This window comes from Etheostoma cragini, chromosome 2, assembly GCF_013103735.1.
Source record: "Etheostoma cragini isolate CJK2018 chromosome 2, CSU_Ecrag_1.0, whole genome shotgun sequence".
Lineage (NCBI taxonomy): Eukaryota > Metazoa > Chordata > Actinopteri > Perciformes > Percidae > Etheostoma > Etheostoma cragini.
The window spans coordinates 17,116,825-17,132,535 of NC_048408.1; the positions used below are offsets into that span (position 1 = coordinate 17,116,825).

General features: G+C 40.0%; 1 protein-coding gene across 31 annotated transcripts in view; it reads left to right on the forward strand.

Annotated features, from left to right (window-relative positions):
- Positions 1-15,711, forward strand: part of ptprdb (protein tyrosine phosphatase receptor type Db) — a 141,481-nt gene that overhangs the window by 95,853 nt on the left and 29,917 nt on the right. For 5 of the 31 annotated variants that reach the window (XM_034887132.1, XM_034887184.1, XM_034887219.1 and 2 more), the window contains 17 exons: positions 491-499; positions 2,577-2,594; positions 4,265-4,375; positions 5,453-5,464; positions 5,939-6,208; positions 7,695-7,804; positions 8,325-8,522; positions 9,500-9,625; positions 9,739-9,886; positions 10,043-10,188; positions 10,434-10,578; positions 11,463-11,765; positions 12,835-13,028; positions 13,464-13,490; positions 14,146-14,263; positions 14,584-15,171; positions 15,540-15,634. In XM_034887132.1, coding sequence (XP_034743023.1) covers positions 491-499; positions 2,577-2,594; positions 4,265-4,375; positions 5,453-5,464; positions 5,939-6,208; positions 7,695-7,804; positions 8,325-8,522; positions 9,500-9,625; positions 9,739-9,886; positions 10,043-10,188; positions 10,434-10,578; positions 11,463-11,765; positions 12,835-13,028; positions 13,464-13,490; positions 14,146-14,263; positions 14,584-15,171; positions 15,540-15,634 — 2,618 coding nt within the window. The remainder of the gene's footprint in view (positions 1-490; positions 500-2,576; positions 2,595-4,264; positions 4,376-5,452; positions 5,465-5,938; positions 6,209-7,694; positions 7,805-8,324; positions 8,523-9,499; positions 9,626-9,738; positions 9,887-10,042; positions 10,189-10,433; positions 10,579-11,462; positions 11,766-12,834; positions 13,029-13,463; positions 13,491-14,145; positions 14,264-14,583; positions 15,172-15,539; positions 15,635-15,711) is intronic. The other 26 variants (XM_034887209.1, XM_034887228.1, XM_034887323.1 and 23 more) reach the window with 16 other exon arrangements.

Consider the following 15,711-nt stretch of genomic DNA (forward strand, 5'->3'; position numbering starts at 1 on the left):
CTCTCAGCAAAGTCCCTTCCCTCCTCAGTCCTCCTGCTGCTTCCAGGGACCAACTCTGAAACCAAAATCCCTTTCTTGTGATTGGACACCCAACTCTCTGGCTTCTTTATGGATAACCTCTTTGCTTCTGCCCCCATTTTTATTTTTTATTCTATGGCTAAACCCTCAGCTCCATGCTTAGACTCCCTTTTTGACCTTAATTTTACAAATAAATATATTTAATTAAAATGATTTAATAAATTGTTACAACTTAAAATGTCAAATATTTAATATTTTAACTCTGTGTCTTCTATGTGATGATTACAAAATAATTTTATGATTCTTTTAAGCACAAAGTTCTGTCTAGATAATCGATACACATTGCCTTTTTGGGCGTTCCAGTGCTTTTTTAAGGTGTTTCTACTAAGTCAAGTCCTCTGTGTAACCAATGGTCCGATTGTAATGCCATGTCTATGCTGTTTCTTTTCTCTTTGTATCTTTTTAACCACAGAGTCCTTTGGTAAGTGCTTCTGTTCTGAGGCCTGTCCACTTTTCTATATACTGTTCACTAATGCTGCTACTGTTGCTACTGCTGCTCACCTTTACAATGTTGAGGTGTTATTAAAATGCATGATGGCATGCATTTTACTAACAGTCAAACACCAAGATAATATAAAGCACAGATGCGCACACACACATACAGAAATATATACACTCACAAGTCTGCAGGCACCCATACATCATTTTGGTTAAAGAAACATATTATAGATGCTACAAACTGGATACGCACAAGTGTACACACACATACATCAACATGCATATACAAGAATCAACCCATATATATGTATAAACATGTACTACTGTATATACTGACACATATCTCTGTCACCCTAGAAGTAGCTCGTCTCACCCTCACCTGTGCACCTGCAGCCTTTCCGCACCCAAATAACTACGATAACGTTCTCACTCACCTATTTACCTTTCCACTTATTCAATTATTCTTCCCCTCACTGACTCACTCACTCACTCACTCTGTCATCCACTCACCCACTTACTCTCTCTGCTCTGCTCTATAGAGTTACCAGTCAATAAGCCATCAACTCTAAATGACTATTAGGTAGGCCTCTAGTGGAGCCACTGTAAGGAAATCAATAGTGACCAGGTTTCAGACTCATAGACTTTGACTGTACAGTGTAGTATATATGCTAACCCTGGTTACTAATGGACACATGCATAGTAGAGTCAGACAAGTAACGTAGTTAAAGAAAAACTCACCCTTCAATACTTATCACTGTTTTAGATGTAATTTTGCAACAAAGGGCTGTAATTAGCATTTCTTTGTTTACACTCATTGTAGTGATTTCTTTCATTTCCCAGAATGCTTTTTTATTGGCATCTAGAGAATATGCCTGGAATATTTACATATACCTACAGTAGTGTCTGTCTGAGTCCTACCGCTTTTCAGCTGAAACAATTAGTCAATTGTTTGATTAGTCAAATGATCGAAAATAAATTAGCAATTTTAACATTTGAAAAGTTTATTAATTGTTTAAAAATTGTTTCGTTAAAGTCTCTGTTTCTGGCTTCTCAAATGTGAGGATTTGCTGTTTTTTCTCAGTTTTTTACCATTGTAAACTGAATATCTAGAGGTTTGTGACAAAACAAGCAATTTGAAGATGCATTGGTGCATTTTGATAGACATCTGGTATTTAATAGGCCAAATTATTATTTAATTATCCAAATATAATGCCTGGAAGATCGATCAATAATGAAAATAATTTTAACGGTGAACGTGTCTTGTTGCTTCATTGCATTTTGGTCTCTTGAGTCCACTCTTGCCTCTGTTACGCTGGACTTCCAACAGGATGATTGTTGATGGTTGGTTTAAGGCATTGAGTCAACAAACACACCATTGCACTTTGATTCTGAGGGGCCGAGTCATCACCTTGACATTTACTGCTGATGTTTTAGATTGTATAAAATGTCCCTGCTGTCAGGCTCAGTTGTAGCTGGAAGCAACGCCAAACAATAAAACAAAAATCGATCCAAATATGATGTAGGAGCAATGCCAGAAGTTTAATAGTATTGTAGGGGGGGTTCTTCTTTAGAAACAAATATTAAATATATATTTGCACACCTTATTGCTAGCAGAATTACACCTGGTTTGGATCCACATGGAGAGCTAGTGCAGGTTCAGTCTCAGTGCAGTTATGTAATTAGAGTCCCTGAGCAGTGCAGACACAACCTTACTCCTAAAGCCACATCAACCCCTGCTGCAAGTCAATGAAGTCAAAACAATAACCCATCTCCTTATAGCTCTGTCACTGTCTCTCACTCTGTCTATCTAGTTTCTGTCTTTCTCTTCTCAGGCTTTTTCTGTCTTTATTTATTCTTTTTTATGCCTCTCTTTTTCTCTCACTCTCTTAAGGAACTATATTTTGAGTCTTTCTCTCTAATTTGATTCTTCTCCCTTCCAAGTTACCTCCCTCTCCCCCTCCCCTCCAGTCCCTCCCCTCCTTATCCCCTTTTCCACTTGTGGTACTAACATTTTCTTCTTCTTCTCCTTCTCTAATCTCGTGCATTCATTGCCCACTCAGGTGGCACGCCTATACGAGGTAAGACTGCTGGGAGGACCAACATGACACAACGGCCTGATTCCTTTTCGACCACTGGTTCCTACTTGTTTCACAGATCTGAAAAAGCAGCTCTGGCCGGATTAATCAATACATGTTTAGTCCAAAAGACTTTCAGTTTGGTAATAGCTGTCCAGCTGCCCCAGATCTGCAGTAGGTGCAAGAGGTAGAAAATGGAATTGAGCAAGCAATTCATTATACTATGACTTTTAATCACCCCCCTTCTTCTCTTCTTTCATCCTCTCTTAATCTTTTCATTTTTCCATCTCAGCCTAAACGTTGACTCTATAACACAGAAATCCATTGCTTCCTTCCTTGCCATATTGTGATCTCTCTTTTGTATCCAGTATTCAGTTTAACATCACTTAGCTATTTACATCTACTTGGTTTTCAGTCTAAAGCATGACAATTTTTATTTATTTCTTTGTTGCTTAGTTTGAGGTGACAAAGCTATATATATATATACATATACATATGTATATTTATATAAATAAATATAAATAATATCACATTTTCCTCTGTTTGTTTGCTTTTCAAATTCGAATGTCATCTGATTTTCTGGTTTTGACCTAAGTTTAACCTGGCCTTTCCTTCTACCTTGTCTATATTTTCCCAATCAAACGTCCCAGTTTTGTTTTCACTCCCAGCTGTTATTCGCTCAGCCTGAAAAGTCCAGATGGCGAAGACTCAGACACACTTGGAGACATTAGTGTGCTCACGCACACATAAACACACAACCTTGCACATGCACACAAATTTCTTCATGATTTTTTTTTTTTACCATTACTTTCTCTTTTATCTCTCATTACCGATAAAAAGCCCCAAACAACCACTTTTTTGATAAAGTTTTTCTGGGCGCTTTTTTGCCTTACCATACCATCTTTAAAGAAACTCTGGTTGACTTTTTTGACAGTTTTTCTGTTTTCAGGGAGTGAGAAAGCATCGGTCCCTTCCCAAGGCTTTGCGTATGTCGTTCCTTTTTTTTCTTGATGGAGGTCGGTTGATGTTTTTACCTCCTTATTGGGTGTGTTTTTAAAATGACATCACACTCCTGATCCCATTGGTGGATCCGTACTGGTTGGTGATATCTTATTGCCATGGCAATATCTTTGTAACATTTTGTCCTTGAACATGGTTCAACTAAAACATGGTTTGCTCCCTAATATAACTACATCTTAATTTTCAGCAAATCATTTTTTTTAAATACTGTATTGGTGACTGGATTTCTTCACATTTTGGTTCCTTGGTTTATTTGTTTGTGCCTTGCATGAAGACTACATTCTCCGTTTTTCTAGGCTTTGTATCAATGCTTTTTCTTTCTTTTTCTTTTTTTCTTCCCATTTCTGAAATTAGGAAGCTGACCCTTGTTTTGGGCAGATTTTTGCTGACAGTGGTGAAAACTTAGTTTGTCCCACTAGATTTGGCTCCCTTTGTAGCTCAGTGTTCAGCTTGTTTTTGCTGAAAACTCCCTCAGATTCATCTACAATTTATGCAGTTCCTACCATTTCTATGTTGATGTATTTTTGGACGATACCAAATGATCTGATATCTTCCACTTTTGTGTAATTGCTTTTTCTTCCTCACTATCTTTCTGTGCGACACTCCTCTCTCTCTGTCTGCTACCTTTCCTCTCTATCCCTCCATCCATCCAGGTGCCCTCCAGATAGAGATGAGTGAGGAGTCAGACCAGGGGAAGTATGAGTGTGTTGCCACCAACAGCGATGGGACACGCTATTCCACACCAGCTAACCTCTATGTCAGAGGTAAGAGAGGGATAAAAACCAGCCTGTTAGTCCAATCAAAGCACTCACATTCAACTATTGCATTGATATTGGATGTGCAGATTGGGACATTTTATTCCTAGAGGATATTCATAGTTTCATTAGGTTTTAAATATGCTAGAAATTAGTGTTTATCATGTTAATATGATGTTATTTAAACTTCTATGTTTTATCATTCTTAGCTGTACAGCCATAAAACCGGATGGTTTTAAAATGAGCACTCCCTTATATCAGCTATGGCTGGGCTGCATGCTTCACTAGGGCTATTAATCTCTCTGCCCTCCCTTCTTAGCCTTTAGACCTTAGAGAAAAACCAAATCATTGTCTGGTTAAGACTTGTGTTTCTTTCTAAATTTGACAGGCATCTCACCTCCTCAGGCACTGTCTCCTTCCATGCACACATACACAGACATGCATTCCCACCAAATGTTTAAATCTTGCGGACATTTTTATTCCTGTGGCCTTTTGCTCTGTTGTCTGCCCACCCCTAAAAAAAGGGGGGGGAAGGCTTTAAACAGCGTGGCATGCTTTTCTGACTCCAACATTGCTCCCAGGGACACGAAACAAACACACACACACACACACACACACACACACATGTCTGGATGCACTCACACAGAAACACACACATCTATGCTATACTAAAAGAAATATATATAAACACATGCACACACACACAGACGTACACAAGCAGGGCAGAGGCAGTGATGTGCGTCTAACAGTGCTTGCAGGGCCAGCAAAATCTTGCTGCTCAGTGAGTGTTTGAAATGCGTTCGATGGAGACAGCCAGCTGTGGAGGCTGCCTTACACAGGAAGGCTTTCACTGACACACAAGCCATCTTTGGACTCGGTTTTCTCTCTTTGTTCTCTTCATTTCTTTCTTTCTTTCTTTCTTTCTTCCTGTTTCTCTTTGGCTCTTCCTCTGTCTGTTGCCACCTTGCCATGCTACTTTGTCAATCTTGTTTTCTCTCTGTGTCTCCCGGTTCTTCTCTGATATTTTCTGGTTTTCTCTCCTTTCTCCCCTCCTACTCCCGCCATGCTCTGTCTTACCCTCTGCAGAGCTGCGAGAAGGTTGGTAAACTAACGACTGTGTGGCTCTTTGAGTCTCTCTTGAGTATTTTCTTTTCTTCCATTAAACTGCCATTTGTGTTTGTGTGTTTTGGCTGTTTTATGTGCAGTACTAAAGGTTTAAACCTGGCTGTACAGTTTACTCCTTTGAGATATACTGTACTCACTTTTTTTCCCTGTGAGTGCATGTGGGTTTGCTGTGAGTTTTTCTTTGTCTGTGTATCTTTTGTGTTTCAGTTCATAAAATATTTAATAGAGCACACCTAAAAACACCATGAATAAAACATTTTGATGTCAGTCTTCTTTAAGTCTCATAAAACTTTATCTTTGAGTACATTTAACAAAACAAAGTAAATCATGCCAAAGTGTATAGACACTGATTGTTATGCATTGTTCTGCACTTTACTGAGCAACACAGTCATGAAATCTAATTCCTCTCTTTTTCTGCCGTCCTGCTTTCACTGCTGTCTGGTCCAGTGCGTCGTGTCCCCCCACGCTTCTCCATTCCCCCTGCGGACAGTGAGATCATGCCAGGGGGGAACGTCAACATCACCTGTGTGGCTGTGGGCTCCCCTATGCCGTACGTGAAGTGGATGCTGGGAGCAGAAGACCTGACACCTGAGGATGACATGCCCATCGGCCGCAACGTCCTGGAACTGACTGACGTACGGCAGTCCAACAATTACACATGCGTTGCTATGTCGACACTTGGCGTGATCGAGGCAGTGGCACAGATAATTGTGAAAGGTGGGTTCATCTGCATATATATGAGGAGGCTTTAGGGTGAGGAGGAGAGCAAATCAGCAAAGAGGAAGTGATGGTTTGACCTTGCCTCCAGTGAGACTTTGGTTTTTATAAGAGCAGAGAGGACAGAGTGTGAATGAGCACTTGATGTGTAGTACGTTGAGAAGAACATTTCCATTACAAAATAAATATAAAGGAAGACTAGTAAGTCAGGTTACTCCCTTTTCTCAGTTTTTCATATATGCCAAATATATTTATCTTAACATTAATATCTCTGACTGGCACATATGGAATATATCAGTTAGTTACTGATGGCTTGGACCTTTTGGAACCAGCAGCCAGATTTTTAATTCAGGGATTTAAAGTGTCATGCGGTACTGCAGTGCAGCCTGGTTTAGCAGCCTAACTTCTAAACTTTAAACTTAAAAAAAAATGTATAATCAATTCACAGTTTGTGCTAAGATCATTGGTCAACCGCTTGCACACTCTTTTTAAGCAAACTACAAGAAGAGCATGCTCGGGCTTGCTAACAGCCTCTCTTCGGACTCCATGAATGTTTTTAGTTATGAATAACAACTTCTGCCTTTTAAAAGGCGATTTAGAATCCCTTCATTTAGATACAACAGGCTCAAGAACTCTTTTATACATCAATCTGTCCTGTTGCTAAATCAAAATTAGTGCTGTCAATTAAGATCTGGAGGCGAGGATATCCTGACATGATAACATATTTCTTTGTCATGATTATTTTCACTATATGTGTAATTATTGTAATTGTTGTCTAACTCTGTGTGTACTTTTCTTTACTTTAGCGGAGCTGCTCGAGAACGCAAAATGAATATCAGTGTAACTTGACAATAAAGTTATATTGTATAGTAGAATAGGAAAGAAGGAACTTTCTGTTAATTACTTATTATTCTGTTAAAAAGAAAAAAGTCCTTCTCAGAAGTATGTCTTGCTTTGTGACAGCAGTTTTCTCCAGCCAGTTCTGCCACATTAGACTAGTCATCAACAGTTAAAGGAGAAGGAAAGACTGTATTATTTGGGGTCAATTAGATTTAATTTATTCATATTTGGGGAATTCTTTAAGAAAATTAAAACCTGTCTCCACTTCTTTTTACACATTGGGCAAAGAAGTGTTTTTCTCTGTCACAACTCTGCTGTCTATAGGGATCTGTCACTAATTATGACCACTAAGTCTGTATTCAGTTCAGCTTTGTCAGTATTGAGGGGGGGTTAATTTGGATTTAATAATATATAAAAATAAATAATGTAACAAATTGTTGAACTGACTTTATTTGTTTTGCCCGGTAAAGTTTATGTTTTTGTCCAATTCTTGTAATTGGTCTCATCTTTTATATGTTTTAACGAGCAGAAGTTGATTTTATTGTTTTATGAGGACACAGTGGTGCTATTAATCTGAGTCTATCAGGGTATTTTTTTAATGATAAGAAGGATAGTTTGTAAAATCTCTCTCTCCTCTCTCTCCCAGCTCTGCCAAAGGCCCCTGGTACTCCTATGGTGACGGAGAGAACTGCAACAAGCATTACACTCACCTGGGATTCTGGCAACCCTGAGCCTGTGTCCTACTATGTTATACAGGTGTGTAACAGGCACAGATGAGCTACTGCATGTGCACACAGGTTTTTTGAGACACAAACTTAAGAAAGCTAAAGCTGCACTAGATTTTTACATGTGTATTAACGTTATTAACAGCCTAAATCAGTAAGTAGGGCTGCGAAATAAAAGAGTACCATGTCTTTCCTGAAAGTAATCAATTCACCAAATTGCTGAAATAAAATGTAGTGTCTAGAATACTTTCTGCCTACCAGAAGTAATGAATTAAAATGTTGAGAATAAAATACAAATTGCTGCGCTGAAACAGTGTTTTTTTAAAAAAGCAGGACACTGACATTAGATATTTCCCATTTTATTATGTATATTTTGGCAAAAATCTAGATATATATATATATATATATATATATATATATATATATATATATATATATATATATATATATATATATATTTGTAGAGCTTTCTCTGTACAAAGTTATTTAATACAGCTTTAAATCAGTACATTCTTCCTCTCTCTTCCCTCTTCCTCTCTTGCTTCTTCCAGCACCGTGCCAAAGGGTCAGAGGACCCCTATAAAGAGATTGATGGCATTGCCACAACGCGCTACAGCGTAGGCGGCCTCAGCCCATACTCCCACTACGACTTTCGGGTGGCGGCCATTAACACCATTGGCCAGGGCCCCTCCAGCGAGGTGGTGGAGGCTCGCACAGCAGAGCAGGCCCCCTCCTCCCCTCCTCGACAGGTCAGGGTTTTATTGGACAAGAGCAAATTCTTTAAAATGCCATATTTTACAGTGATACTGTACCTGTCATCTGGCAGTAAAAATGGGATATTCCAAGATGTGATTTTGGTCCTATACAAATAACAAGTTGATTTTTTTTTTTTTATCTGTTATTGTTTCTCTGACAATACTTTCACCTCAAGTTTGGTTGTTTTACAGTACAGTATGATTAGCTGCCTGTTATTTTGATTATATTACAGTGCATAACATGTCCCTCACAAAGAACACCCACAACTACAGTCTCCCTGTCAACAACTCCACCCTGTCTCCATCCCCACACATACATAACCTTAGAGTCATCTTCGACAACAACCTCACTTTTGAAAATCCCATCAACCAAATAATCAGAACTGCCTTCTTCTACCTCAAAAAACATTGTCCGTCTCCGCCCTTACGCTCACATTCTCTGCTGCTAAAACTTTGAACCAGAATCAATTACTTCATAGCATCCTCTATGGTTCATCTGCAAAAGCCTTAAATAAACTTCAATACATCCAAAACTCTGCTGCCATCCTCCTCACCCACACCCTCTCCCGTGACCACATCGCCTCTTTCCTCCAGAATCTCCACTAGCTCCCTGTTCCCCCAACACATCCAGTTTAAAGTCATCCTCCTTACTCACAAAGCCCTCAATAACCAGGCTCCTTCCTACCTCACAGACCTGCTCCACCTCCACAATCGCTATATAAATAAAAAGTAGTATTATTATAAATCTTTTAGTGTGTACTTTTTAAACACTAGTCTTTAGTTGCCTTTAGTGTCACACGTAACGAAACTGAGGACCCAGATGCAGAGATGAGACAGGCAGGCAGGAGAGCGTTTTGACGAAACCATAACATTTAGTTAAACTAAACTTTCTTCAACAAAACTCAAATGAAATAAGAGTACATTAATATCCCAGCGCAGCATTGCTGAAGTTCTTTATGTATGCGCTGCAGGTCAGGGGTCGTATGCTGAGCACCACAACAGCAATCATCCACTGGGATGAACCAGAGGAACCTAATGGACAGGTGGTGGGCTATAGAGTCTACTACACGTCAGACAACACGCTACCAGTCAACCAGGTGTGTACCTGTTTATTAATCACAGCTGACTAACTTGCCTTGTCTGCATGTGTCTAATAAATGTGCATCTGTGTGTCTACTTGCATTCATGCATCGGGTTGTGTGTTGTGCAGTGGGAGAAGCAGATGGTGCGCAGCGCCAACTTCATTACCATTCAGGGTTTGACTCCCAACAAGACTTACTACATCAGAGTGCTGGCCTTCACCTCTGTAGGAGACGGACCCCTGTCCCAGGACCTGCAGATTATAGCCAAGACTGGAGGTAAGAGGAAAGAAGCAAGAGAGAGGTGTCAAGCTTGGCTTGTGTTAGACAGATGCGCCATGCCATACTGAAAATATTTACACTTACAAACTGCAAGAATGAAAGAAAAAAATCTTTACTTGGTTTTACTTATCCTTATGTTTCTCAACTCTGTAGTTCCATCCCAACCGTCAGAATTTAAGGGTGAGGCCAAGTCTGAAACCAGTATCCTGTTGTCCTGGGTGGCCCCACCCCAGGGTGGCCCCGACAACCAGATCACAGGATATGAACTGGTCTACCGTCGGGCTGATGACACAGAGGAGGTAAGATAAGAGAGAGAGACAGACGGATCGGTAGCTGTGAGGACTGTTTCGCTGAACTAATAGATTTATGCGTAATAACAGATTGAAAGATAGATGGGTGGGGTCAACAGAAGATCAGTTGATCCTAATATCAAATGTTCTGTTACAGATGCTCTTTTTGAACAAATTGTTATTACAACCTTGTACTTTTGTTTTTCTTACAACTTGATGTCTTTGACTGGCCCGCTGTCTTAATTTTTTTTCAGAAAAAAGTCAGCTTTGAGCCAACCACCTCCTACTTGTTGAAGAACCTGAAGCCTTTCTCCACCTACACCTTCCAGCTGGCTGCCAGGAGCAAGCATGGAATTGGGGCGTATACCAACGATGTGTCCATCGACACACCACAGACACGTAGGTCCCACCACAAATACTCCTGTGTGTGTTTGTGTGGACTAAAGAGAGAGGGGGGGGAGAGAGAGAGAGCGAGAGAGAGGTTTTAATTTTGACAATGCAAAATTGGGAAATAACATAAAAACTGAACCACAAATACATAAAATACCCAATCTGACCATCATAGATTTGGATGATACACACAGTATTTCCTAGGACACTTGGCAAATTACTTTTTTTTTGCATTGTCACAATTGAATGCGTCATGAATCCAGACCTTCACTGACCTCAGATGATATTTCAACAAATTTATTATTAAATAACTAATTCCCAGAACTTAATCCTACATATAATATAGAACCAGGCAGCTTATTGATGATTGGCGGCAAAAACACTATTCTTAATTTGTTGGCTTATAATCTGAGGTCTGTAAGAGAATCACTCAAACAAGGTAAGAAGCCAGAGAAGCTAGATAGAGATAAGAGCTCCATCGTGCACCACAGAGGCTTGAGTAAGCTGTGAGGACAAGTAAGTTATGGGAAGGTATGTTTGTGTGTTAAAGCTCTAGTCAGTGTTTTTGTGTTGCATCTCTTTTCAATCATTCACCTGTTTTCATTTATCAAACATTTCTACCAAACAGAAGTTGACACCTATCATTCAGCCATCTTGCTTTCTAGTCAAAGGGTCATTTTTCGTAGGAGCTTTATGTTCTCCAGTGTTTTGTTTTCATTTTATGTTTCTTTGTCTTTTGTTCTCTGTCTTTCGTCCACTCAATTTCATCCCCATTCCTTCACGGCAAACCTCTTTTCCTCACCTCTCCACCCACCAATAACAACTTGCACACATGACCAAATAACATTTACCCAAACAACTCCTACTGTGCATCCTCAAAACTGGCCACTCAGTTCCTTCAGCTCCTCCCCAGGACATCACATGCACCAGTCCCAGTTCTACCAGCATCCTGGTAAGTTGGGCTCCACCTCCTCTGGAGTTTCAGAATGGCATCATTACAGGATACTCCATCCAGTACTCCACTACCGAGGGCAACAAAGTGTCTAAAAGAATTGATGGAATTCTTCTGGGAAGTTATCCGTATCTCCTGGAAAACTTGGAGAAATGGACTGAGTATGCCATAACGGTACGGGCGCAGACGGAAGCTGGGGATGGACCAGAGAGTTTACAGCTGCTTATCCGCACCGAGGAAGATGGTATGTTCCCAAACAAACCCCCTGCCTGTCTTAGGATGGTCTGCCCCACTAACAATGGCTACCTTACTAACATAGCACTACTGAGCTGAAAGCTCCCTAAACTAACAGCAAGTGTATTTCACCGGCCAGTAAAGGCTTTTTGTCTGTCACTGAGCTGCAATCTCAACGGCTGATGCATTTGAGAACCACTGTCAGACCCTCTACTTTTGAAAATCTTTCCTTTAACCCTTCATAACTGCCAGAAACCTCTTACATGCGGAAATCTCCTCCTGTTGCACCCTCACCACTGCTTTCTCTTGTCAACAGCAACCCTTTTTTCTCCAGCAACCCTTTTTAATCCCTTTTTTACCTGCACTTTTCCCCTTTCTTATTAAATCCCTTATTTTTGGGGATAATGGATGGTTGGAATTTCTCACTAAATTCTCCACTAATAATACCAAAACAAACCCGTTTGGCTGTAGCTGTACCTTGGTCATTCCACACCTTGGCTTTTCTGTCTGCCTTTCCAACTCTCCTTGAATTAATTGAATATCTTTAATTTACTTTTAATCAATTTATATTGTTGTGTTTTGAGTCATTTGTAATATATCAGCAATATTTTTGATAGTCATGCTTAATATCTCATACTCCCAATGGCACCATGTTTTCCAGTTTGGAGACATTACAGATTTTTTTTCTCTTAGTATATATATTATTTACATATAGTGTATATATATTTTTTTTTTATTCTTGGCAGCACAAAAGTTTTTTCTTGACAACAGTGTTTTCTCTTTGACTTTCTGCCACTGTTTATCTGCACATGGCAACAAATCCTTTTCTATCTGCCATTCTTATCTTTCTTCACATTTGCTTATATCCTCCACTGCTTTTTTCCGCCATGTTTTTCCTCAAGCACTCTCATTTTTTGCTATTTTGACTTTTTCCCAGACATCAGAGCATTTTTAGACTTTTTGGAGTGTTCTATTTTTCTAACCTCCCCTGAAACAAATATATTTTGGATTAGAAAACGTGAAGATCTGAGTGCCCATCATCTGTGACCCTTGACCTCTATCCCAAAATGCACTTTTAGTTCCAAGTGGTCCTCCGCGAGGGGTGGAGGCAGAGACTGTGAACGCCTCGGCCGTTAGGGTGAAATGGCGAGCACCGGCGCCCGAACGGCAGCACGGTCAGGTCCGAGGCTACCAAGTCCACTATGTAAGGATGAACTACGGAGAGCCTCAGGGTCAGCCCTTCATCAAGGACATCCTCATAGAGGAATCTCAGGTAACACTAACATATACTCTCTTACATCTTATGATCAACTGTTTTAGGAACTGTTCTATGAATCCCTAATTAAATCATACTTACAACTCTATACACTAGAAAACTAATACAGTCTTATTTATTGTAAATTATCATATTCAATTCATAGTTTCATTAGAGCCATGAAAAAATTGGTACCTTGCGAGAGCCAGCATTTGGCCATCTAGGTATTTTTACTGTCGATAAGCTAAATATTTTGTCTTTCTTGCCTCATATTTATATATACAACATATGTATTTATATATATTGGACCTAAATCTATTAATAATGATAATTTTAAACTACTACTTCAAAGACATTAATCTTGAGTGCAAAAGTGCAGATGAATATCCCGAAAAATAAGAATTTTGTTTTTCTCTCCTTTATCTATTTTCTCTAAACTGTTCCATTGTTCAGTGGAAAAATGAAGATTCAGCTGAATATGTGAGTAAACCCTTTAAACATATTATTTAATAGAGATAACAAAGCCCAGACAGCAGATGAGTCATATTTATGAGATTGTGAATCTCCTATGACCGTGAGGGCTTTAAACCCAGTAGGAAGTCCCTTTTTCATTTCTGAAGTGTGTGTTCTCCAAAGATTTTGAATGAAGCACCCTGGAAGAACACATATATAACTGATGATATGAGTCATTTGTGGGTATTGCCAAAATGCCATGATTATTTATACTTTCCACAGACCAAGAAATATTGTGTTCAGTGTTTAGATGGAGACAAATCTAAATTAGTTTTGAGTGTCTGTGTAGTTAAATTACATTTTAGTTGCAAATGGACCGTGAGCTGTGATACTGTGATAATTTGATATAGTTGTGTTTATGATCACAAACCAAATCCACTCCACATTTTCCAAACGCAGCAGCTTGGTGAACAATGTATTTCCTGGCCTTGGAGAGTATTGTTTGTGTGGAAAATATCTTAATAACTGAGTGTGCAGGTACACTGTCCGACAAAAAGCACATAATTTTATCTTTCTGACCAATTTGACATGTACTTGCTTTTTGTCCTAAGGGCACACCAAATTAGTTTGCTTTTGAAGCTAACTTCTTACTATTTAACTAATTCTTTTTGTTGTTTTGCAGGAAGTGGTTCTTGGAGACCTGAAGGCAGATACTGCCTACTCTGTATCAGTGGGGGCTTACACTGCTAAGGGCGATGGTGCTCGCAGCAAACCTGTTACTGTCTGTAGCGCCCTGCCACGTAAGTGTGTCGACGCAGACTCTCACACAAGCAAACAGAAATACATAGATCTATAAAATCACACACAAAACTAGTAACGATCTTTGAGACTAAACCCTCACTAATGATCATTAGAGGCCATTAACTCATCGAATTGGTTCATGTTTCCCTCTATCACACCTTGATATGCCAGAAAGGAACCAGTAATTTGGTGCCACATTAATCATATTTTGCAGCTTTGCTAGGGGTTGTGAATAATGTGCTTTGCAATTATCCTCTAATTATGTCTTTCTTTTTATCCTTCTCTCTTTCTCTTGCTCTCCCTATTTCACTCTTTCCAGTGCCTGAAAAGCCCAAACTTATGGTGAGTGCCACTGATTCAGGTACTGCTCTGGTTCAGTGGTACCCACCCCCCAACCCACCCACCCCGCTCCTCGGGTACCGCCTCACCTTTGGCCACACTGACGTCCTTCCCTTCACGGTGTTGGAGATCCCCACCAAGGAGAACCGCTACACCGCTCAGGACATCCATAAGGGAGCTACCTACGTGTTCAAACTCTCCGCCCGTAACAAAATGGGCTACGGAGAGGAGGCTGTTATGGAGGTGACTACTCCAGAAGATGCCCCAAGTGGATACCCAGAAAATATTATCTTAGAGGAGTCTTCTGCCACCTCCCTCCAACTGGCGTGGAAGTCAGTCCCACTAATTGAGAAAAATGGGAAAATTATGAAGTACTCAGTTCTGTACAAGGACATAAACAGTCGAGGGAATGCCTCAGAAGTTGTGGTGCCTGCTCCAGGGTCGAGTGTTTTGTTGGAGGGTCTGAGTGCCGATACTGTGTATGATGTCAGGTTGTGCGCGTTCACAGCTGTCGGCCCCGGGCCGTTTAGCCCCAGTGTCCAGTTTAGGACACAGCGGTTAGACCAAGGTAGGATTCATGTTCTAACAACCCATCTTCATTGCTCAGGATGCAACACATGCTTCTTAACAACACATGTGTGCATACATTGTGCACACTAAGTCCCACTTGCACACACAACATCTGGTGACAACATCATCAAGTTTCCTTTTTTGTTGTCTTGTCACTGTAGTCTTAGTCCCAATGTCCCAAAACAAGGTAAGAGTCTTGGGTCTTGGGCGAGTTTCCCTGTCCAATCACACTCAATGTGTGTTGATCAGAGCAGATAGCTAGCATGAGACTAGAGAATGATACAGGTAAGATCATTACTTTTGGTTCAGTAGAGAGAATAAATGAGCTTGGAATCATATTTATGTTTTTGTTTTTTTGTACCTTAGTGTTTGCCACCAACTTCAGAGTAAAGGCTGCCATGAAGAACTCTGTCTTGCTGTCCTGGGAGATCAGAGACAAGAACCCTGCCCAGCCATTCACTGTAAGTAGATTTTTGTAGCATTTTGTATGTAGTTAAATAAAAATGCAAAAAAGAATTCATAGTCTATTTATATTGCA